The sequence below is a fragment of the Lingula anatina genome, chromosome 3 (genome assembly GCF_051362555.1).
Source record: "Lingula anatina isolate TDL-2025a chromosome 3, LinAna3.0, whole genome shotgun sequence".
Taxonomy (NCBI): domain Eukaryota; kingdom Metazoa; phylum Brachiopoda; class Lingulata; order Lingulida; family Lingulidae; genus Lingula; species Lingula anatina.
The window spans coordinates 5,635,528-5,660,910 of record NC_141769.1 but is presented as its reverse complement, the minus strand read 5'-3'; the positions used below and the strand labels follow the sequence as shown (position 1 = coordinate 5,660,910).

At 35.2% G+C, this 25,383-nt stretch overlaps 2 protein-coding genes and 2 long non-coding RNA genes across 5 annotated transcripts in view; 1 reads left to right on the top strand and 3 right to left on the bottom strand.

Annotated features, from left to right (window-relative positions):
* Positions 1–15,511, bottom strand: part of LOC106159591 (uncharacterized) — an 85,948-nt gene extending 70,437 nt beyond the window's left edge. The window contains exon 1 of the mRNA XM_087010093.1: positions 14,565–15,511. The gene's annotated coding sequence lies outside the window, so the exon portion shown is untranslated. The remainder of the gene's footprint in view (positions 1–14,564) is intronic.
* Positions 9,290–11,038, bottom strand: LOC106180021 (myb/SANT-like DNA-binding domain-containing protein 4). The gene is made up of 7 exons (XM_087010092.1): positions 10,882–11,038; positions 10,460–10,622; positions 10,247–10,322; positions 10,039–10,113; positions 9,775–9,849; positions 9,596–9,646; positions 9,290–9,465 (listed from the first exon to the last, which is right to left on the bottom strand). Exons 1-7 carry the CDS (start codon positions 11,034–11,036, stop codon positions 9,290–9,292), a joined length of 771 nt encoding a protein of 256 aa, XP_086866218.1. The 5' UTR covers positions 11,037–11,038.
* Positions 15,512–16,756: 1,245 nt separating the features above from the next.
* On the top strand, positions 16,757–22,644 carry LOC147762825 (uncharacterized). Of its 2 annotated transcripts, none has more exons than XR_015333539.1 (4): positions 16,757–17,439; positions 19,362–19,430; positions 20,379–20,469; positions 21,397–21,994. It is a non-coding gene; the product is annotated as an uncharacterized LOC147762825 (long non-coding RNA). The 2 variants fall into 2 exon arrangements; XR_015333540.1 differs by lacking the exon at positions 16,757–17,439 and adding an exon at positions 22,615–22,644 and having other exon boundaries at positions 19,262–19,430; positions 21,397–22,387.
* On the bottom strand, positions 17,962–19,130 carry LOC147762826 (uncharacterized). The gene is made up of 2 exons (XR_015333541.1): positions 18,580–19,130; positions 17,962–18,240 (listed from the first exon to the last, which is right to left on the bottom strand). It is a non-coding gene; the product is annotated as an uncharacterized LOC147762826 (long non-coding RNA).
* Positions 22,645–25,383: the final 2,739 nt, after the last annotated feature.

Sequence of the window (25,383 nt, the reverse complement as noted above, 5' to 3'; positions counted from 1 at the left end):
AAATGCACATTGTACTGGTAAAAATGAACATGTACCTACAGGTTGGCTAGTATAAGCAGTAAAAAAATGATAATAAAGGATTTTGTAAATAAATAAAAAAACATAATAATAATAATAATAATAATAATAATAATAATAATACATTAGGTCAATGATTACTCAGTCACATTTTCAATAATTTCAGGTATTTTTTGTTTCATATCATATCTACTAATTTACACTCACTGAATACTAAAAATATTTTTTCCTTCTGGATTTTTTCACCAACAGTTGTCATATGAGATGTAAATTCTTTTCAAGTGCCCATGTTCTTGTTTTATTTCACTGCAGCTGAGACTTACAAAAACTTGACAAAGATTCATGTAGTGTGTGTGTATAAAATGTGTGTGGGTGACACAGTATACATTCATGAAATATGAATCTGTTGCTGGGTACACCCAAAATTATTTCATTTTAGGTGTATTCAATCATTTTGAACCTTGAAAAGTGCTTGAATTTAGTTTTTAACCTGGATGCATAAAGGCAGTAATTCACAGGAAGGGGAGACATTCCTTTTTGGACATGATTTAATTTCTATTTTTTAATGTTTCATCACCACTGTGTATAAAATTTAATTTAAATGATACAGTGGTCGGAATAATTTTGTTTCCGTTGTACACCGGTGTAACCACGTTCGAAATGTTTTAATCCCTATCTTGTGAATAGAAGGGGGCGGACAAACAATGGAGGGCCGTATAAATCCCTTCAAAATTCGAACGCACAAACACAATAGCTAAGGTGGAATAACACAATACTTAATACGTGTGAACCCCATGACGCCGGTTTCTGTGGCCCAGCGCGAGCGTGACAATCCGCTGTAACTAGGTGTAATTAACAGCAGGATACATCAGCCAGAAGGTCCCTATTGTTTGTTGCGGCGATAGGATTATAGCTTGAAGAGGCTAAACCCATGCTAAGGCGTGCCACGCGAAGCGAACTGTCCTTTTGTTCACTAGTTTGGCACGCGCAGCTGGTTTTTAGTGTTGCTAACAAACTGCTAGTTAAATTTGTTATCAGTTATTTCATCCTATATGAAATTTCCGCAGTCAAAAATTGAACTAATTATTGTTTGTTTGGTTGAAATGCATGAGCGTCAGCATCAATCTGTCTCAAAAAATTCCTATTGCATTAATTTATAAATGTATAACTTATTTATGTACTTACGTTTTAATTTGAAATATCTGCATTCAAGCGTTCTAGTATTTATAAAACATGAATGATAATGAAAGAGGAATAAGGAAATAACATATTACTTATATTATGCTTATATTATAATATTGAAATTAAATGAGGTGCATTGACATAGGCGCAATGACAATCCAACTACAACGTGCAACAGGGGGAAGTCTGGCTGTATGATTATACAATATACGAAAGTACGGTCAATTAAAAGTGTAAATCATCAGTTAAATAGGAGGGGGTCTTACTATGGTCGCTATCTATTGTTAAACCCGACTGTTATTGTCTCTCGAACAAGCTTAAAGCATGCCTATACAATTACTGTGTCTCCGGCTGCCGTTCAGAAACACCATGTCGAACGTATTTTGCTACAGTGAGAAACATGGTACACTAGCGACTTGTTTTAGATCACTCAAGAAAGGATGCACACGTGCGACACCAGAGGAAAAACAATCAAGTATGCGTCTGATCCATTAATAGTAATTGCACAGTGCATGTTACTAGACCTTTGTCCTAACTCAGTAGTTAGGAATAGGATGTTTGGATAAAAAGCTTCTATTCAACTCGCTTAGACCTAGGGCGTGATGCTATCATCCGATGAAACACGTAACTGCACCCTCTACCTGAACCTGAAGTCCCTTTATCTGAAACAAAAACTGCCCCTTGAACATGTCCATTTTTTAATCGTCAAATGATTTGTGATTTCATTGAACGTCTTTGATCGAAAGCTTTCCAGTGACAATAACCGAACCATGTGTTGATTATTTATTAAAGCGTAATTAAGTTTATTCAACATGATCTATTTTGTAAACGATACTTGCCAAGATTGAGCTTGGATTGATCACCGTCACTATTTAGCTACTCGCCTATAATGCGTGCTGAACGACAGACAACTTAAAAATATTATCTGTGTAACTGTGCAAATGCAAATGTTAAAATATAACAAAGCCGGCATCTAATCCATCGAACATATTTATATTTGTTCTTTTTAAACCAGTTTAAGGGTAACGCCAAATCAAAGCAAGCCTTGCAGACTGGTTTTGTTTAAACTGTCGTGCATCAAGTAAAGCTAAGTAAAGCCTGTTTCTACTTCGCAGTGTTCATCCCAGCCATAAAACTGCATGAAGGATAACAAGACTCCGTAGACCTGTGCTTCAGGTTTCCAGGAGTCCCGTGTAACACAATAATATCGAAGGCCTGAGAGTAATACATATATGAGGCCGTGTATGAAAGATTTAACAAATTAGAAATTCAAGAATTTAAACATGCTAGGTACATGCACATCACTTAATAAGTCATTTCACAAAAATCGCATCTAATTGTTTAGATTAACCTTTACTTTTATCGATCTCATCCCATTGTCTCAACCACCTAAAAGAAATATAGAGAACATGAGGAAAAGTAACACGTTTACATGCAGGCGAAGGAGTTATACTTCAATATTAATCGCGAACAATATCAACAGCGACTAAAGACCGTTGCCTGTCTTTCACACTTTTACACAAACACACGAAGGTTTAATAAAGGGAGTCGCGGCGCGATATCTACAGGTATCTCTTTCATTCGAACAAGCAAAGGGCTGACCCGAAGTAAGCTTTCTATACTAATGTCCTTTTTATTGTGTATTGTAATTACTCTACTTGCTCGCCTCCATTGTCTTGTAAAAGTGACAAAGAATGTGTTGTATTCACACACGAGATGAAAGAACTCCTTTACCTTAAGTTGCATAATGTCTTTCTCAAGGTTATAATCAGTGTGAAGAGGGTGTCTTGCCTCATTTAAAAAGGGTGTTGTTCTTCATACTGGTTGTTGCTTAAGTTATGCTAATCTTAAACTTTTATGTACCAATATGGTTTTAATAAATCGCTAAAATTATTAATTTAATGAACATTGAGTATCAAACGTTTTGATACGATTTAAATAAATGGACGAGGAGGATTACGGTATTAGGTTCTATTTACCTCTGGCTTTAACTTCGCCCTGCTATATAAATGAACAAATGTTGCAGATCGTAACAAAAAACTTTCTTATAGTGTTTTATGACATATATGATTTACACATTTGATAGTGAAACACTCCTCGACTTTAACGAATCACCTGACGTAAACTGTCTACCCGCGCTCCCCGAAAAAAAACTGTTTCTTTTAATTTTGAAATGAATTGCTTTTAAGGCAAAGAAGTCCATTAAACCCTTTAGTCTCAATATCATTGTACAGCATGTTGTTATCGATATTTAAAAAAGTTAATTTTTGTACTCCGCTTTCATCGAGGATACCTCAAGTTGAGGTTACAATTACGTCGCTCGCCTATGCTACTGGAATATATATTTAAGGACAAATTAAGCTTTGTAAAGTCCCTATTGTCACACACCATAGATACTTTATTTTGTCTTGAATGAAAAAATAGCCTCAAATTATCGTTTTGTGCCTAAACCTTTCATTACTTGAACCAAGATCTGTACTATAGCTACCAAGACGTACATGCATCAAGTTGGGTCTGCTGGGAGAGGGGAGCATTTAAATGATAAACGAGGAAGTCTACCTGCTAAAGCAGCAGCAGTGGTTTAAATAATCGCTATCTAGACTCCTTTTTCTTTGACAGCAACATAAAAAGTGTTTAGGGAGAAAGTCACACAAAGACCCGACGTTGTTTTGTCTTCAGCATTTCCTCTTCCTTGCTACATCTGCAATTACTATCGTCAATTAATGAAATCGAGAAAGCAATTAAGTGACGGCACATTGAATATAGTCACTAGGTGCATTTCGCTGAGTGTTTACAAGATCTAGCGACACATTTTATCGCCACGCGTTCTAGTTTGATTAGTTTAGAAAATTAAACAGTTACTCTGTCGGCTCTCCGTCATTGCTATGAATCTGACATCGAATTTAGTCCAAAATATTATTAAATTCAGAATTATTAGCTAAAACGTAAATTGCCCTAATTTGTCAGATAATCAAAAATGCCGGTGATCCACGCGGAGGGTACGCTTTCCTGAAGGTAGCGGCGACGAACGGCGACGATATTTTTCTGAATAGTGAACCTTTATTAGTTACGAAAAGCCCCCTTTTCAACAGGCGCGTTTTATTAATTACTTCATGTCACAAAGTTAATTTATACAGGCAAAACTTTATTTTAAGGAAATAGTTTCACGAAATGAACGAGAGTAAAATATTAGTCGGCACAAATATAAGGCATACAACAATGAGTCATGTTATGGATCATGTTATGGGCCATGTCGGATTATAATGGCATACCTTGATGCAAAACAGTCTATCGTTTCTTCCACCGCGAGTCCCTTTATTTAATGTAATGTATTACTCATTACCCGTTTCATTTGACACTCTCTCTTTTTATCTCCCTTCCCCTTTCTCTTGTTAGAAGGAGGGTACATAATTCAAAAATCTGCACTCAAAATCTGCACCACCAATCTTCAGAAAAACAGAAGTCAACGAACCAGTGGGCTGATCCACAACATCTGACAAAGCAGAATGAATCAAATAACAGCTAGCACAAATTTATATGCAGTTAGCTATAGTGTCTCTACATACATAATCAGCTGCACGCGCGAAGCTGTTGAACAAAAGGATAGTTCGCTACGGGAGACCGTTTGTTTACATAAGTACTCTAAGGGGGCGTGTCTACCCAGGCGACCAAGGGATTAGGCTAGTTACTATATGCCGTCAACAATCGTTTAGCGACCCTATCATTATACACTCTCTCTATTGTATTTTCCACCGCATTAATCGCAGTGTAATCTTCAAATGATCCACGGGGTAAATGTACACATTCTTAATCCGAGTACGGTATATTACTTCCTCTTTTCTTTGTTATAGAAACTTATGAGTGACTTTACATTGCCCTCATTTGCATTAAAAGAGTCATTGAAAAGCAATTGAATTAGTCTCAAAATTCTTATTAAATCCTTGAATTTATTATTAGTGTTCATGTATGAACCTTGACATTGCACACTTTAATCATAAAAAGTTACACAAACATCCATGATAACTCACAAAAAATTAAAATAAAAAGTGAAAGGCAATGATTATCCCTAAAACTGACTTAAGAAAAAAAAAAGAAAAGAAAATCTGTTTTGTGACTAAAAAGTACAAGCCACGGTTAAAATATATTTCATTGCGAATTATAAGATGTTTCTATTTGTTTACTCAAATTAAACAAACCAGTTTCCTGAAAATAGAAGGAAATTCACTGTACAGTGCATGCAATTTTAGTTTCAGTCATAACAATTGTGATAAGAAATACAAAATACTTCTTTATCCAAAACAAAACCCAAAATAATTCCTTATGAGCAATATATCATAAAGGAGAAAATACAGAAAAAAAAATGATATGCATTTAAACTTTCAGTTATTATTACTGTTATTATTTATGATGAAATAAATAATCATTTTATATTCATTATTATTGTAACAAGACTAAACATTTGTATTCTATGAGGAACTTAAATAATGAAATATACTTATTTCTTTGGCAAGAAGGTTTTTTCTTATTTTAATTAAAATTATGGTATATACTGGTTTTATTTTCCCTTATCTTAACACTGCAGCAGGTAGATGGGACTATGCAGGAATTATATTTTGCAGTATGAATCAATTTCAAAATGAAACAGTAGCAAGAAAACAGCTATAATGGTTATGATCAAAGTGCAACCTAAGCAAGTGTCAGTTTACTCTAAATTAGAAAATTAGAACTTACTCTGTAACTGTGTAATAAGTACAATGTTATGTAAGGAAAGCCATAAGTGGAATACTATCAAAAAATGCCAATATTTACAATCTTTTACTAACTCACACATTACTAGTAAGTCTTTTTTTGGTATTTAAAACAGTTTAAGTCATTTGTTTTTTCCATCAGTGATGATTACCTCATTATTTGAACTGGATATCCTTTATTTAAATGGATAAACCGAGCCTTTTAAATTAGTTAAAATGCTGTTTAAATATCTAAAATCATTCGAAAGTAGATGATAAGACATTATAATCATCACTGAATGCTCCATTTCATTATTATTTACAAAACCTACAAAATAAAGTTAATGAAACTTGCACATATTTTTTAATGCAGCCATCAGCTGATCGAGGTCACCACGTCGCCGGAAAGGGGGTCAACATTTGCAACATTTTATCTACACGTTTCTATTCCTTTGGCAGCCTTTCGATACTTTTTTGATACATAGTGTGCAGCATATCATTTTAAAGCATTTGAAATGTACTTATTTGTGATGTGGAAGACAGATATTTTCTCCACTGGGAGCCACCGGTCTGCCGCTAGGTGGCTTTTAACCAAACCGGAAGTTCAAGAATTTGAATTGGGTGAAATTTCTTGAGATTTGTAGGGTGTCAGAAACGGTGGAATATCTCGGCCTTTAAGGATATAAAAGTTTTGTTATGTATATTATCATTTTTAAAAGTAAATTGCAAATCATGTCAGATGCTCCTCGAGTTGATTTAAACCCTATTTTGTGGAGAAAAACGAGTTTGAAACCAAATATTTTACTTAAGCTACAGCGGAAGTTCAACTTTGACTCCAATGCTTGCATTCTTAGAGAACAGGGGCGGTATTCTCGAAGCTATCGAAAACGAATTTTTCATCGAATCCTAATCGAATCCGAAAAATCGGTATTCTGGAAGCTATCGAAAATTTTTTCATCGAAATCGTTAACGAATTTTTCGATGAAAATTTCGACAGCCTCAGCGTTGTCGAAAGCTCATCGAAAGCTTGTCGAAACTAAATGCGCATGCGTGGTAGGTCATACTATGGGTACTATTCAGCACCGATGATATCATAACAAAGATAGCGATGGCTGCGTATCTTCTGCTAGTCGGGCGAGGAAGAAATGGAAGGAGAGTGGTGGCGCAGCGCCCTAGCGATCCTTTGGACTCATTGACTGACGAGGAGGTTGTATCCAGGTATCGCCTGAACAAACGGGGGATCCAGAAACTGGTGCAGTTGATTGGAGGTGGCCTAGAGAGACCAACCAAGAGGTCAAAGGCACTGACACCGTTGCAGCAGGTTCTGACTGCCTTAAGGTTTTTTGCCACTGGGACCTTTCAGTCAGCAATCGGTGACCTGCACGGTATCAGTCAGCCGGCGGCTTCAAGGGCAATCTCTGCTGTGGCAGCTGCAATCGCTGCATCAGACGACCCTGAACTTGCTGTGTCTTTCCCACATGACCCAGTGGATGTGAGAAGAACACAGCAAGAGTTCTTCAGGGTCGCTGGGTTTCCCAGAGTTCTGGGATGCCTGGATGGAACCATGGTCCCCATACTGGCTCCCCATGATGATGAATACCTGTACGTGTGTAGGAAGGGGTATCATGCCATTAATGTTCAGGCAGTGTGTGATGCCCGTCTCTTGTAAGTATTTTTTATTCATATTTACAAAGATCTACAGTACATTAAGAAAAAAACTGACAAAGTATTTTATTATAGGAAGAATTTAGGGAAAAAACTTAGAATTGATTTTATTGTTTACCAGTCAGATATTAAAACAAAATAACAATTTATTATTAAAAGCCCAGACAATTTGATTTGTGATTTTTTTTATATATAATCAATATAGTAGAAAAACTGTAAATTTTGACCTATTTATGAAAGTTACTTGAACCCCAAAAAATTAATTTCATAGGAAAATCACTAAGTGTTGTCTTGTTTTTCAGGTTTACTAATGTTGTATGCCAGTTTCCGGGCAGCACACATGATTCATTTGTATGGAGGCAGTCTGGCCTGGGGACAGCATTTGAGTCAGGGGACATGCCCCCTGGGTTTATACTCGGAGACTCAGCATATGTGTTGAGGCCTTGGCTGATGACCCCAAAATTACATGTGGCATCAACTGCGGATGCTGCATACAATGCAGCACATATGAAGACCCGTAATCTCATTGAGCGTGCTTTTGGTGTTCTAAAGAGCCGCTTCAGGTGATTTGTTTTTTCATTTTAATGTGTTAGTAATGTTATTTAGTTTTATGCATGTCTTTCTTTGTGTGTTATTTATTTCTCTATCTAAAAGTTAAAACATTTATTTTATCATTCCTAGTATTATTACTGTTATTATCAATCTGCCTTCAACAATATTGTAAAAGTTAACAATTAATTAATTTATTGTTCCTAGTATCATCATAGTTATTATCATCATATTTCATGTCATTTTTCACAAAAAAAAAAAATATATATATATATATATATATATATATATATATATATATATATATATATATATATATATATATATATATATATATATATATATATATAATCTGCCTTCAACAATACTTTATTTTTCAATGCTTTCAGGTGCCTTCACAAGTCAGGAGGGTGCCTGATGTATTCCCCAGAGGCCAGTGCCAACATCATTCTGGCATGTTGCAAGCTACACAATTTCTGCATCAGGGAAGGGATGCCTGATGTTGAGGTGGAGGCTGGTGTTCAACAATGTCTAGATGTGCATGTGGGGGAGTACCCAGCTGATGGGGTCCAGTGTCGAGAGCGACTCATTAATGAGCGCTTTGCTTAGAGGTAGTCCACCTCTAAGCCGTTTTCCAATTACGGTGGGAGTTGGAATCAAATTGTCCTTTTCAGGACTACCCACCAACAAACCTTCTCAGAAAAGCTATGCCAAAATTATTGAAATTTAACGATTTCTTACAATGAAACGTGTTGGTGATGAAAGCAGATATGTATTTGACATCTGTTGTATAAATGACTTTTTAAATTGAGTGAAGGAGTGACATTTCTAACTTTCACATTACTTGATTTTATAAGTTTATTTCATTTTCTTTGAGTAGCCTCATATTTATCTTTTTGTATTATAAATTCTACTGGACAAATTAAGATTTAAGATTCAAATTGTTTATCTTTATTATGATCTATAAAAAATCTATTTCTCTTTTACCTATTTATGTTATAAACGCCAACATTCATATTTCCAAGATTTTTTAATCAGTAAAATGGTCAATGGGATTTTTTTATTTAATTTCAAAACCCTTTCATTTTGCAAGTTATTGCATAAAACAACTAGGAGCCATGCACATGTAAATAAATATTTATTAGCATTCATTCTAGCATTGTTTGTAAATTCATTTGGGCCACCTTTGCCTCCCATTTCATTTTCTTAAATTGAAACACTTCCTTCTTCAACTGTAACTTTTCCTCTTCTATTTCCACCAACCTTTTTAAACACAACAGTTTCTCTGATTCAACATCTACCACTCTGTCCAGTCTGCATTCCTCTGAAAAATGTAATACAAATCATTTTTTTTTAAATCACCTTTTGCTTATCGAACACATTTCAATTAATGTGTACATCAATTTATGTGTGCTCCTCTGGTTATTATTGAAGTTATATTTAAAAATTCTTACTTGTCTTCCTTGATATTTTTCTTTGTGGCACTGTACATGTATCTGGGATTTCTGAAAAAATTAACAAAAACATAACATTTATTTTGGTAACAAAAATAACTTATGTTAAAAATTTAGTAATAAGATTGTTCTATGCATATAGAAAATAAGTCTTAAGATCACTGGTATTAATAGAATACCTTCTGGCTCTTCTCTTAGATGGCTTGTCTCATGTGTCCCTGGAACTATCATGTCATATTCCCCTGAGTTGATGTCTGAAAAATGTATCTCCAGAATAGACTTTTATTCAAATTCAGCATCTTACTTTGCCATTTAGAAACACTGCCATCATGCATAGCGATGGTATAAGTGTTAAAAGGTACTGAACATATGTCTATAAAGGAGGAAAGAGTAGCTCAAATATTATTTTTTAAGATTACAGAATGTATAATAATAAAACTTACTTTCATTCAAAAATTCCATTCTCCAATGTCTGTTGAGGGCATCATCCTCATCATCATTTGTAGTGATTGTTTGAGCTGTAAACATAAAATTGATATTTTTTTCACGCTTATTAATTATTATATGTGAATTTTTCATAAAAATGGTTGAATATAATGTAATACTAAAATAATTAAAATTAAAGATGAATGATAACTTTGGTATACTTGCCATTTTGACTCTGCTCGAAAGTGTCGATTCCTCCCTGAAAGCCACTAATCGCTGTCTCTCCTATAATTGACACAACCTAAAACAAAAGTACAAATAATAGTCATCAATCATTTTATATGTAATAAATGAAAACAATTTATATATGTATGCATGTAATATATATATATATATAAATAAATAAATAAATAAATAAATTTTCGAACATTATTTTACCTTTTCTTGTATTGGAGTTAGGGTGATTTGACATCCCCCACCACCAGTCTTGTTGATTTCCCTCCTCCTCTCTGCTTCCTTCTTCTTGGTGCAGCTCGCAAAATCAGACCATTTTTTTCTGATATCTTTTACCTCTTTCCTCTCTATCCCTACACCATTGACTCTGAAAATCAAACAGATATTACAATTTTTTTCTGCTATAACAAAACAAACATTTAATGTTTCCAATTCTCTTCAGTATGCTGCTGGTATGCATAATGATGTAATGACCCGTGTGTAAAAAAAAAAAAAAAAAAAAAAAAAAAAAAAAAAAAAAAAAAAAAAAAAATTAAGCATAGAATTAAAAAATAAATATATATATATATATCAATATTCAAGTCTCCTATTTTAGTGCTTTTAATTTTAAAAAAATGGACACAAACCTTCTAGTGATTTCTCCCCAAGCTTTCATCTTGGCTTCATTGGTTACTGTTGTAGAAAATTTACTAAATAAAATGCTTTTCCTCTTTTCTACTTCATCAACTAAAACTTCAACCTCTTCGCTAGAGAATTTCACTCGCTTTTTACACTGCTCCATCTTCACTTCTGGCGCCGGGAAAAACTGCGCCAAGGCTTTTATACTGTCACGCCGGCATCTGATTGGGTTAGATTTACCTTCATTTTTTGACACTCAGAGATGGTGTGTTTTTTGGAAGAATAAACGAACAAACAAAATGACAACAACGAAAGTTCATTTATTTTAATAGTTGAAGTATATTGTGAAATATCTGTATGATTTCTTTTTAATGTCACCGTTTCAATAACGAGAAAATTGGGGGGGATTCCGCCCATGTCGAAGCACTTTTCCAGGGTAATTCCCGCGGACAAAATCGCGCCGGGAATTCCTAGTTTGACCTACTTAAAAAGGGAGAAAAAGCCGGCGCAAAACACGGAAAGACGTAGTAGTCGGATATTAAATAATAAATCTTTTGCTTGAATTATCTTTAAGAAACAATAAAATAAATTGTTAAAGCACACAAGACTTTATTTCCTGTTATGAATTGTGATAATTAAGAGTTTTATGAGGAAACTGCTCGCTCCAATCCTTTATTTAGATGTATTTTCTCGCCTCATGAGAGAGGAGAGTTCCGAGTCTGGAATTAGGTCACGATTTCGACAAGGATTCGATTCGTTTTCGAATCGTATTCGTTTCGATAGCTTCCAGAATACCACGAATCGTTCACGAATTTTTTAACGAATCGAAGACGAAAAAATTTCGACGTCGAAAACGTTCGAGAATACCGCCCCAGGTTCCAATTTCAAATTACCAGTAAGCTGTGGCAAATTTATTCAGCTTTCTGTAAATGTAAGCATGTAAGGAACTTTACCTTCATCCAGGAATGGAACAAATCAATTCACACCCGTGTATGCAAAAAATGTCTTCCTTGCAACAACCGTGTACCAGCCTCGTTTTGACTCAGTACATTCTGTTGGTATTCTGACCTCGTTTTGGTTTTTCCGCCGCTCATGATTGTCTATACCCGCACGAAAACGAAGTAGATACTCCAGCGCAGTAGACTACTGCAATCATACTGCAAACATGCTTCAAATCTGCTTCGATGTGGGAGCTAATTAGCATATTTGAAACATGCTTCTATCATGCTGCTAATCTACTGCATTAATGCTCCTCCTCTGTACAACCCTATGTAATTTTTGAAGTAGAATTGCAGTAGGCTATACTGCATTTCTACTGCAAATATGCTCCACACCACTACTGCGTTAATGCTTCTTTGCTACTTCGATACTACTGCATTTTCGTGCGGGTATAGTCAAATGAAGCTGGCACAGGAAGAATGGAGGAAAATAAACATTTCATATTTTTTCTTTATAAATAAGCATTTATTTATTATATATGAGGCCAACTAATAAGAGTTCCTTTTTTTATGAAAAAACGAAAAATCGAAACAAAAGATACATCAATTCAATTTGCTATATTTTATTTTCATACATGTAATACACGTTTATTTGTGGCAAAATTTTTTTTTTATTTTAGCAACACATCAATATGGCGATTATTTTACACTTATTAATCAGTACATACAGTTAACCAACAAACACACCACTCCTTTTAAAAACAGGATCAATATTAATAATAATATTATTTTATAAATTTACCTTGGGTCAGCAGTTTTTTTCACCGATACCCAGTTAGTCCTGTACCAATCCATACTTGCATTTGAATTTATTTTTATAAGTGTAAATTTCTGTCTACAAGGCATGTCATGTATGCAAAAGCTAAACTTAGCATACCTTACCTATGGTGCATGGTTCACATATACTGGTAAAATATATGACAAATGTAGTAATACTGATGATCAATAAATATTATTATTAGCAACAGCTAGCACAGCACAAAAATATTTTTCAGTCTTTAAAAGAATGTCAGAGGTTGTGATGGTGCTCACTGCCACACAGTATTTGGAAATGATAGGTGATTCTGTCATAAAAACTGCAGGCCAAGGAATTGGAAAAAGAATTTGTCCTGGTCCCATTCATGTTCTTCAAGCCTAGAAAAATATATGATTAAATATTAAAAAGTTTTACAGGAACTTTTGTAATTGCATATATCTTTTTACACACACACAAAACAACAACAACAACAACAATACACACTAAAATCAATATAAGTAATAAATCACAATTTTGGTAATTTATTTGGGAAGCTGGTAACAATTGAATTATCTTAAATAGCACTTTTTACTCTTAAAGTGTATCAGTATAGATAAACAAAGCTCATCATCAGGAGCTGAACTGTGGCAAACATGCGTATCTTTAAATCAATTAAGATCCCATTTAGATGAAGCCCTGAAGAGTTTAGGAAATACAAACTAGAGTGTTCACAACTACCATACACTAATTATTGTACTGGTACATTTTGTTTCATAAAATACACAAATTTAAAAATTAAAACAAAGGAGGAATTTTGCAAATATAATGTTCTTTTTTCATGAAACAATTCTCCTTCACAAACTTATAACCCATGTTTTTGCAGGTTTGTGCAGGGGAGATTTTTAACAAAAATAAACTTTTCCTTATAACAAAAATTTGCATTTTGAAAACACACAATGTAATACTGGCATTTTATTATGCAAAGTGTTTATCTATTGAAAATGGTCAACCAATGAAGGTTGCAATATGTAATGTAAGAAATAAAACTCATTTAAGAGAAAAAAAATTTCACTCATGTTGATATCATACATTTGTCTCCTGACAAAGAAGTAAACATGTGAAAAGTTAAAATTTGTTATTCATATATTTGAAAAGATGCTTGTGATTGTTTTTCAATTTTGTATCTTTCACAAATATAAAATAAAAAATATGTTCAAGATATATTCCAACAGACTTATTAAAAGCTTCACTATATTTGGCAGTATATATATATATATATATCTTCAGCTGTGTAATACTGATACCTTATTATGATAGCTTAATATAAGCCTTTGTACTGTCAATGATCAAGGTCATGGAAAGTAAAAAAGGTAGATAAACCTATTATTTATTGGACATTCTTGTATAAGTTTAACTCCTTTTCATGGATAATATTACATTTTCTGTATTTTTTCATTTTTCATTTTTTCATTTCATGAAGTAAATTTAATCTAGTTAACTTCAAAAAAAACAAGAAATGCATAAAAAGACAAGAATTCATTATTAAACTTCGACATTCATTCAAGATGTAACACGAGACTGCTGCTGTAGTTAGTTGGAACATTGCAAAATATACTGCCTGTCGTACATGTAGAAAATCGATAAGTTGCAGGTTAGGTTCCTTCCTAAAATTTTAACATATTCAAAAACAAATGTCACACTATAAAAAAAAACTGAACAGACAAAGAAAAATCACCTTCATCTGCATTTGGCACAATTCAAAAGAACGTGTTTACATTTCGGTTCTGTGTGCCGCCATTTTGGAACACGACAGTAACTTGATAAAAGATTCAGTGAAACCGATACTTGAACACTACTTTGGTATAAAAAATATAGCTTGAGAATATACTTTATCGTTCTGTCAAGTGCATTAGTAAAATTATCAATATATCAGCGTGTAAACGTCTGTTCATCTTACCTGTCTCTATGCCTGCTCCTCCCGCCAAATTGGATATGGCCGCCGCTTCAAGTTTTGAAAACGAGGCCCAATCTAAGATTCTCCAAAATAACCGTCATATGAGCCGGTGTATGGAATAGAGACGTAAGAACCTGAGTCAATGAATTGCCGATAAAAATGGCGATTTTCAGACACACCTTCACGAAAAAATCTCACAGAATTTCTGTAAATAATACAATGACAGTAAACATTATACATCAGTTGAAAGATAATTTTCTTCCGAACAAAACTCCATCTATTAAACTTGGTGTGTTGGTATAATTTTGATTTATTCACTGACTAAACATGTATCTTCATCCTAAAAAAGTCGGAAGATTCAAAATCTGAAATTAAGCCGCGGCTCAATTGATTAATTTTTAGTAACAACTTAACTGCTTTATATCGCCAAAAAGCTTATTAACTTGGCTTTCTCACAACACTTATAGTTATTTCACGTGCTTTAAAAAATGTTAGTTTTCGTTTTAATTTAAAAATTCGGACACCCTACCAAACTGCCATGTTGCCATTGCGCGATCGACAGAAACGTATTGTTCTCATCTAAATCGTTAACTTTAGGCAACTAACCTGAAATATCCGAAAGGCGAACCTTTCTCGCTGATAATAATACATCCAAAGTTAAATAATTTTACTTGCTGTCAAAAATATCCGACAATAAACACGAGCATAAAATTCCCACAGACAACACTTTCTCCCCGACTTTTCACCAAATGCGCATGCGTACAACTTTTTGTGGCGACTTACAACAGGTCGGAGGCAGTTGTAAATTTACGTGCATATTTACAAGACTTTGTAACTTACAAACCTTCGAGAATACCAACTTACGTGAACGATCGGACTTACGTGAAAAGTTACAAGAATTTGTAAGTTACAACCTTTCGAGAATACGGCCCCTGGTCGATATCCTTTACAGGCTTTTGTAAATAGCCGCTGCACACCTGGTTAAGAGATAAAATCGGCCTTAACTGCCGATCGTTATCTGCCCTTACGAAAATTTCCTTTAGGATTTCCTATAGGATCCTATAAGATTTCCTATAGGATATCCTATAGGATCCTATAGGAAATCTTATAAGAAATCCTATAGGATCCTATAGGAAATCTTATAGGATCCTATAGGAAATCTTATAGGAACCTATAGAAATTCATATTAACTGCTTTGAATATTTTTACAGCTTTTTATATATTGTTGGATCTTTGGCAAAATTGGTAATAGTCACTGGTCCCTCAAAACAAAAGAGAATATCATGTTTACATTCTTTATTCAATATGTATAAATGTACCCTACATATTCCACAGTATGGTATGCAACCAGCTTACTAGAGAATTGTTTTATAGATTTTTGCAAATTTAATGGTTCGTGAAACGACTGCTTCGTGAAACACCCCTCAAAAATCGCTGTTTGCTCGTTAGCGAGGTAGTTCAGTAGTTAGTTGTTCTAAGTAACTACTGATTTGTGAAACCGGCCCCTGATCCAGATTAAAATCATTTGTGTACCGTTTCAAACTGTAATCATCTATTCATTATGTGTTTTGTAATTGAAAAGCAATGTGTTCAGTTATTGTGTTCAATATGATTTTTACTTTAGGAAGTATCTTTGAACGTTGTCATTGCAAATTTGATGAATTAAAGCGCTTTTCGCTAGCGGCAAACTTGGGGAATCCCAGCTGAGGGAATCCCACAAGAGGAGCCAAATCCGATTCTTGAGCTTACGTGTCGGAGGAAACTCATTTAAAATGAGTGAATTTTCCGATGAAAACCTGAAAGAAAATGTAGGGAAACGTCTTTCTGAACAATTTTCAATATATTTCTAGAGACTTTTATGTCTAAATAAGCGTTTTATCGACGCAACGGACGGGAGTGGAATACGTCGTTGTGGGTTAATCATGGACCAAACGTCACGTTCGGAAAGTTGCGTGAAAGGTTACAAGAATTTGTAAGTCCACGACTAACAAGAGTTTCGAGAATACCGTGTTCACGTAAATAGTTGCAAATTGTTGTAAGTTACAAAGTTTTGAGAATACGGCCCAGGGGCCGGTTTCACAAAGCAGTAGTTAGTTAGAACAACTAACTACTGAACTTCCTCGCTAACGAGCAAACTTAGCGATTTTCGAGGGGTGTTTCACACAGTAGTTAACTTATCGCTAAGTTCAGTCGTAAAGTTCGGTCGTTAGTTTTCTCGTTACTCACCGTAGTCTCGAAACCGTCTGCCGGAAGTGGAACTCTTGCGTAAAAGTGTCACGAAAGCACTAACTCTCCAATTTTTGGTGGCTGGAAATGCATAAGAACGTCTGCTTTGAGGTCGTCGTAAAGGATCTCCACCACCTTTTTGCCGCTCTTTTTGTCACAGCTAGGCGCAACCTCTCGTAAATTGCATCATCGTGTGTACATGTATATTCTAATAGATTCTGCCTTTCATGAAAACGTCGTAGTCTACGTTGCCGTCTGGCGGTACGGATAGCAAGAAAGGTAGCCGCCATATTGGATACAAAGACAAACGACAGACAACGGTAACTAAGCAACCTTTTTATTTCACTCATTACGCATGCGTACGATGAAACTCTAGAGTTAGCGACTGGTCTGACCAGTCGTTAAATATCCAAGGCAACAACGAGACAATGACGAGCGAGAGAACTAGCGACTGCTTCGTGAAACGGCACTATAACTAGCGAGAGGCTAACTACCGATCGTTAACTAACTACTGCTTTGTAAAACTGGCCCCCTGGCCCCCAGACAAACGCCCCCTGGCCCCCAGACAAACGTTGTCTGTCGTTTGTCTTTGTATCCAATATGACACTTTTACGCAAGAGTTCCACTTCCGGCAGACGGTTTGGAGACTACGGTGAGTAACGAGAGAACTAACGACTGAACTTTACGACTGAACGTAGCGATAAGTTAACTACTGCTTCGTGAAACACCCCTCGAAAATCGTTAAGTTTGCTCGTTAGCGAGGTAGTTCAGTAGTTAGTTGTTCTAAGTAACTACTGCTTTGTGAAACAGGCCCCAGATGTACTAGTTTAATTACTCATAAAATATTCTAGCTAAGCGGTGAGATAAACTTTGGTGTGATTATAAACAATCATGTGTTAGACAAAAGAAGCGGTACTCCATGATGATCCTCCCCTTTTACAGTAAATTGACCTTTTGAAGAAACACTGAGGTAATTGTACATGTATTATCTGGCCTAATGTCTTCCTTGCCACGGTAGACTGTAAAAGCATTTCACGTAAGTTATATATCGCACCGTCACGTTAGGCCTATACATATTGACGTGTATCTTCTGAAGTTTGTAATTGAAAAAAAAAATTAGTGGAGCAAAGTCACTGTTCTGTTCGTAGGTCAGAATAATAGTATGCCCATCCTGCATGCTTTCTAAATGAATTATTATTTGCTTGAATTTTTGTTACAATTCCTTTTTATGCATATATTATTTATATTTATACACAGACAGAACCAAAATATATATATTTAAAAACACAGTTCACGTAACGTTAATAATTATAAAAGGTGAATGCGATCCATGCTTGCAATGCAGATTGACTTTTTCGTGTTGTGCTCCAAGCCGATAGAAACTTGTCCATTCAGGTTTTTGCTGTTTGAAAATGCTTCTTCACTCCCTATGGACTCCCGTTAGAATTTTCACCTGAAAGACGATTTTTTACAAAGTAAGACAAAATTCATGTTTCACGTTCAAATTTTGAATATCTAAACTTCTTAACTCTATTACGAATATCTTGCAGGATCTATTCCGGGTCAACGTTAAAATGTTTTAGCTTATTAAAAACACGTTTGATTTATTACTTTTTTTCTGACGCGTCCAGATGAAAAGATTTTTGGTTAAATACAAATCAGATTATACGAACTTTTTTAAACTTCATTCCAAATCCTTTTCGAATTTCGTTTTTAATCTTGTTAAGAACTTCAATGGGAAGCGGCAGTTTAAATTTCAATACGAACGACTGATGCACGTGACGGTATTTACCTTAGATTTATCCATATCTGTCATAGACGGTGGGGATATCCTTTCCGCATGGTCCTAGGCAAGGACATTTCGTGTACTTAGTGCTCCTAGAGCATTTGACGGGGCCAGGTTCGGATCTGCTGGTTCTCTTGCACTTTGTCCCTATGCAATACTGTTTTCCTTTCTCTCCACAGGGAGCGAGAAGGAAATTTGGCGCTCGGCAATGGCCATTCTTCTTAAAATTCCCCCAAACGCCTGTGTAAGGGCCACTACCTGTGCAGTCCTCGGGATCGAAAGGACAAATTGAGTAGTATTTCATAACATTGCGCCAGCAATTCCCTCTCCAGCCTGAAAATGGTGGGGCGTTAATGCACCTGGAACCGTCGTTGTTGCACCGCTGGCAAGTTGCAACTCTCCATCTACGTGCCCAACTTTCAGAGCATTTCCTCAGACAAGGGCCCCATGCGCTCCACTCAGGTCTTTTGTAAATGTATGCATCTGATGCAGTTAATGCAACTGCCAAACAGATAAATAAGGCGCACCAGTGCATTTTTGCAGATTTTTTTCTGTCTTTGTAGTTGGTTGTTTGAAACGCTATGGTGACGTCACTGGATCGGCAACGACGTCACTATTCTGGCAAAATGATAACGTCGCGCTCGAGAGAAAGTTACAGAATAGAACACTTGCATGCGCCTAACAGTCTGTCCGCAGATTTCGAGCTGCGCGTGCACACTGTCTGAAGCGACGGCCATTTCAGCCCGGGAGCCACCGGCTCATATGACGGTTATTTTGTTATATTTTAGACTTGGCCTCGTTTTCAAATTGTGTCTGGCGACCTCTAAGCGAGAGTGGCGAGAAACAGTGTCATAGAGGTAGGTAAGATGAAAAGACGTTTATACGGTGATCTGTTGATTTTTTTACTAATGCACTTGACAGAACGATTAAGTATATCCCCAAGTTATATTTTATATAACAAAACAGTGTTTATGTGCCGGTTTCACTGGATGCTCGCTCAAGTTACTGTCGTGTTCCAAAATGTCGGCACACAGAACCCAAATGTAAACACGTTCTTTTGAATTGTGCCAAATGCAGATAACAATGATTTTTCTTTGTCTGTTCAGTTTTTTTAATAGTTTGACATTTGTTTTTGAATGTGTAAAAAATTTAGGAAGGAACCTAACCTGTAACTTATCGATTTTCTACATTTCCGACAGGTAGTATATTTTGCAATGTTCCGAGTAACTACATGGGCAGTCTTGTGTTACATCTTGAATGAATGTCGAAGTTTACTATTGAATTTTTGCATTTTCATGCAATTTTTTGGTGTTTTGAAGTTAACTAGATTAAATACTTCATGAAATGACAGTGTGTGTGGTTGGGGCGATCACATTAGAGTGAATGTGGGGGGCAGTCTTGCCTCATGTCTTGTATGAATGTCACAATAAAATATTGAGAATTTGCCTTCTTATGCTTTTTTTGTGCTTTGATGTTTATTAACAGAAATGGCCCGCGAAATGACATGTAGTATACTTGATTCTGTATAGATAGATATATTATGAGAGGGGGATAGGTCACTTTTGAGGATGTAAAAGCCATTTTTTAGATATTCTGCATTATCCTTTTCATGCTATTTATTTGCATTTTGATTTAAGTAAGATGAAAAAAAACAAAAAAAAGTAATATTTTGAAATTTCCATGAAAAAGGATTGAAACTTGTATAAACTGATAGAAAATATTTATCAGTTATTTATTATTATCATGTACAAGAATGCCCAATAAATGATAGGTTCAATATTTTATCTACCTTTTTATACTTTCAGTGACCTTAAGTGTTGACAGTTCAAAGCCTTGTATTATAACAATTAAGATGTCAGTGTTCCACAGCTGAATATACATGTACATTGCCAAGTAGTAAGTAGCTTTTCATATCAATTTGTTGGTATATATCACTTGAACATATTTTTTATTTTATCATAAATTGAATAATATATCATGCCCAAGAGAAAGCTTAGCTAGGACATTTACCCATGTGTTTTCCTTGTGGTCCCTGTCCAAGGTGTGGGAAAGTCGATTTATAGTTGTTGGATGTTGATGTCAGTGAAAAGCAGTGTTATCTGCCCTGCATGTGTGTGCATGGGGTGAGTGTGGGGCCACACATGCTTGTAAATTATAGTTGTGAAAGATACAAAATTGAAAACCAACCACAAGCATCTTTTCAAAAATATGAATAACAATTTTTGACTTTTAACATGTTTGCTCCTTTGGCAGGGTACCAATGTACAATATCAATATGGGGGAAAACCTGTTAGTCAAAATAAGTTTTATTACATTTTTACCCCCATTTGTTGACCATTTGCAATACATACATACATACATACATACATACATACTGTGCATCATAAAATGCCAAGTGGTATAACATTGTGTATATGTTTTCAAATTGTGATAGCCATATCATAGGCAATTTTTTGTTAGAAGGAACAGTTTAGTTTTGTTTAAAATCTCCCACACACACAACACATGGGTTATAAGTATGTGAGGGAAAATGTTTCATGAAAAAAAGAACATTATATTAACAAAACTCCTCCTTTGTTTTATAGTGTATTATAGTTGTGAACACTAGTTTGTAGACTTCAATATTGATACACTTTTAGAGTACTATTTTAGATAAATCGATTGATACCAGCTTCCCTATTATCAAGATTGTGGTTTATTATTTATACTGATTTTAGTGTTTGTTGTTGTTGTTGTTGTGTGTGTAAAGATATATGCAGGAAAAAATGTTTTTGAATGTTACCTTTTCAATCTTTTTAATGTTTTAATCTAATATTTTTCTAGGCTTGAAGAACATGAAAGGGACCAGGATTAATCATTTTGCCATTCCTTGGAAATTATGACAGAAGCTCAGAAGTTACTTAATCCTTTTAAAACTGAAAACATTCTTTTAAAACTTGGTTACAGTTATTTCTAATGAATAAAATACATTAACAGATTCATGTAATATAATTAAATGTGCGAGTTTTTTAATGAAGTTTGGCTGTGAAATCACCACTATGACACTTACAAAAATAAATTCAAATGAAAATATAGACTGGTACAGGACTAACTGGTATCAGTGAAATAAATTGCTGATTTCAGGTAAATTTATGAAATTATATAAATTGTTTATATTGATCCAGTTTTCAAAAGGAGTAGTGTGTCCTGTGGCTATAACTCTATGTTATGATCAAGAAGTGTAAAATAATTGCCATATCAATGTGTTGCAAAAGTAAAAAATAATTTTTGCCACAAATATACATGTATATTTGCATCAGCTTTAATTCCTGTTGGCTGTCACAATAATGATATTTTTGTTGATGATATTATGTTTTAAATATTATATAGTTGTTCATATGTAAAAATAAACATTCATTTGATAAAAAAAGTCTTGTTTGTTTTGTTTTTATTAGTCTTTCAATAAAAAGAAACTGGCAGCGGGTGGCCTCGTGTAATAGATAAATGCTTATTTACCAAAAAAAAAAAATGAAATGTTCATTTCCCCCATTCTTCCTGTGCAAGCTTCTCTTCTCTATATAGAAAATATTGTGCGGGTGGGGAATTCAAAACGAGGTTAGATTACAACAAGAATGTACTAAGTCAAAACGAGGCTGGCTTACGGTTGTTGCAAGTACGATTTTTTTACATACACGGGTGTGAATTGATTTGTGCCATTCCTGGATAACGGTAAAGTTCCTTACATGCTTACATTGGCAGAAAGCTGAATAAATTTGCCACAACTTACTGATAATTCGAAGTTGGAACCTGTTCTCTAAGAATGCAAGCATTAGAGGTAAAGTTGAACTCCAGTTACAGCTTTGGTAAAACTTCGATTTCAAATTCACTTTTGAACATAAAATATGGTTTAGATCAACTCGAGGAACATCTCACATCATTTGAAATTTATTTCTAAAGATGACAGTATACATAATAAGACTCTCATACCCTTAGTACTCGAGATATTCTACCGTTTCTGACACCCTATAAATTTCACAAAAATGCACGCAATTCAAATTCTAGAACTTCCGGTTTGGTTAAAAGCCACCTAGCGGCAGACCGGTGGCTCCCGGGCTGTTTTCGCACTACTTTCAGCAAAATCGAGTGAAAATGGACGACTTTTGAGCTCTTCGTATTTTCATGTGTAGTTTTGTCAACAGTTGATGTGATTAAACGATAGATATATAAAAAGAAGCGGGAATATTTAGGGATTCGGAATTTTAAGGTTAGTTGTCACAAAAAATAGATTCAGAACGGTAAAATGGAAGATTTATCCACGCGGGTGATTGCAAATGGTGCCCGGTTTCAGGTGCCCGAAATTTTCTATTTGAAGATCTCTATAAGAAGTTTAAATTGTACAAAGTTTTAAAAACTAAATCATGAAAGCTGGTTAAACTGGGTCTCTGGCAGTATATATATATTGAAAATTCAGCTTTGTCCATTTTTTTTAGCGCGAGGTGAACTCGACGCCAAGCACTCGCATTTTTGAAGCGTGTGACACTAGGGTGTTTCAATTTAAAAAAAATTGCTACAATATTTATATCACCAGCGTTTTATATATATTCTAAAAGGTAAACAAGTGTGCTTTGTGTTGATATGAAACACATGCTGCGTTCGGGTCCCAACTCGTTGGCAAAGTGTTCATATTCCCGGAAGTCGGTGTAAAAGTCGGCAAAATCGATTTTTCCGACTTTACCGACTTTCAGTTATTATGTATCGCAGGAAACGTAAAATATTTTTAAACGATTACATCCTACAGAATGACGAGATCATAAACTTTCAAATGATATATCACAAGGCATGTCTCCTACATATTTTCTCAATTTTGTGTGGGAAATTTTTGTAGACTCCGACCCCGCATTATGGAACGACCCCGGATTATGGAACAAAACCGGAAGTTTGCTCTTTTTACCCAGCATCCAGAGCGTAAAAAATCCCCGTTGCCACGAAAGTTTCAAGCGTCTGCTACAATGTATCAAACGCGCTATGTAGACACATGTTACGACCTGATACAATAGAAGTGTTAGCCTTTGAAAGTTTGTTGTTCTCAAATTTGATAAAATTAATAATGAACTTACGTTTATTCAAGCAAGTTTTAAAGCCGTTTATCGTCCGCTTTCGTCTGCACGTGTTACTGTCAGTTTCCGATCTCGATTTCTAACTTTTTCATACTGGTTACGGGTAGGCCTACATCGATCGCTGTGGACGTAAACACGGCCGTCTTTTACTGCTATAAGTATTGTAGCCTAACTTGTCTCATCCCTTAGCCTATTGTTTGTATTTCTTGTTCTCGGCTTAAGGAAATTATTTCAAAACATCCACTTTCAAGAGGTTGAAGTAGCTAGGTTATTCCAAGATCTCATAAAAATGCCTTTGATGTTGGGCATAGCTGTGGGTGCTTTCTGCTCACTGTAAACTGCCGCTAGAGAACGCTACGAGCGCTATTAGACTCAAGCGACTTGTGAAATAAATAAATTTGTTCTCACAAAATCACTTAATGTTGACTTTTGTATTGACATTATGAGAGAAAAAATCGTTACTGACCTTTTTCATGGCCATAAAACACTAACATCTGGACAAAACGACAAAATTTTCGAAATAGTGTCTGATTTCTTAATTAAAAATGTCTGAATCTTCTTCCATTTCTGTTCTGGCGCCTACCACTCACTCCTGATGGCCTATTGCCCCTCCCCTCATAAATACCTCCCCCCCCCCATGCCCTGTCCCTCACTCCCCTCTAATGCCACTCATGTTCTCGTCACTGCCTTTCCTTGAATATTATTATTATTATTATTATTATTATTATTATTATTATTATTATTATTATTATTAAATTCCAATGGTGAGCATATAATGCCTAGGCGAATTGCCACCTTTATTTATACTGTATCTGTATTTAACCCTCTTGAGAATAAAGATGTTTAAAAAAAAAAAAAAAAAAAAAAAAAACCTTTTTCATGCTCGATAAATTTCAGCATGTCAAAGAGGAAATTATAGGCCCACTCTTATTCAATATCAGAGGCGGCACGTAGGCCTATGAGGTGCCAAAGAGGATCATTTTAAATCATATTTCAGGTAGGCCTACACAAATGACACATGATTGATCTTTGTTGTGATGAAAAAAAAATAGACTTATGAATCATTTAGGGCCTACTAGGTTTGCGCCTTTTCTGGGAGTTTTATCTTTAAAACTTCTTATTTCAACTATCTCTATCCAGTATCTTCTTCTATTTTTCTTAAATATAGGCCTACCACAAGTGCTCTCAAGGGAGGTGGTCATGGGAAGTTGGCCCTCAGTCACTCTGATGAGGCAGCTCTAGTCCACTACTGCCTTATTATGAGTGACTGGGGGTTTCCCCTCACCAAAGACTAGGAGTTAGCAAGTTTGCACTGGCGGTGGGAAAACAAAGGGATAGGCCTATGGGCTTTTCGAACGGCTGGTGGGATCGGTTCATGAATCGACATCCCGAGTTGTCCCTTAGAAAACCGGGAAAGATAAATAGGTGCAATATAGTGAAATAAAAACATGCTAAATAAATGAAAAATAATGAGAAAATGAATTTTGTCTTCAAATAAAGATTTGAACGGATATCGGAAAATAAGAAAACATTATTTAAAGACTTGGAAGAAAGAAAGAAAGAAAGAAAGTAAGTAAGTAAGTAGGCCTAAGTAAGTAAGTAAGTAAGTAAGAAAAGAAGAGCTGTAGAAAAAATGAGAAAAGCCGAAGATGGCGCTAGGCGAAGAATGGAGAAAGAGGAGAAGAGAAGATCGGGCGAAGAGAGGGAGGGGAAG

What these genes read in the sequence shown, in the direction of transcription:
- LOC106180021 (XM_087010092.1), bottom strand. Translation starts at nt 11,036, where the DNA reads ATGGAGCAGTGTAAAAAGCGAGTGAAATTCTCTAGCGAAGAGGTTGAA. An exon ending in TGGGGAGAAATCACTAGAAG is followed by an intron (nt 10,623 to 10,881) that starts GTTTGTGTCCAT and finishes TTTGATTTTCAG; the next exon opens with AGTCAATGGTGTAGGGATAG. An exon ending in AATGGAATTTTTGAATGAAA is followed by an intron (nt 9,850 to 10,038) that starts GTAAGTTTTATT and finishes TACATTTTTCAG; the next exon opens with ACATCAACTCAGGGGAATAT.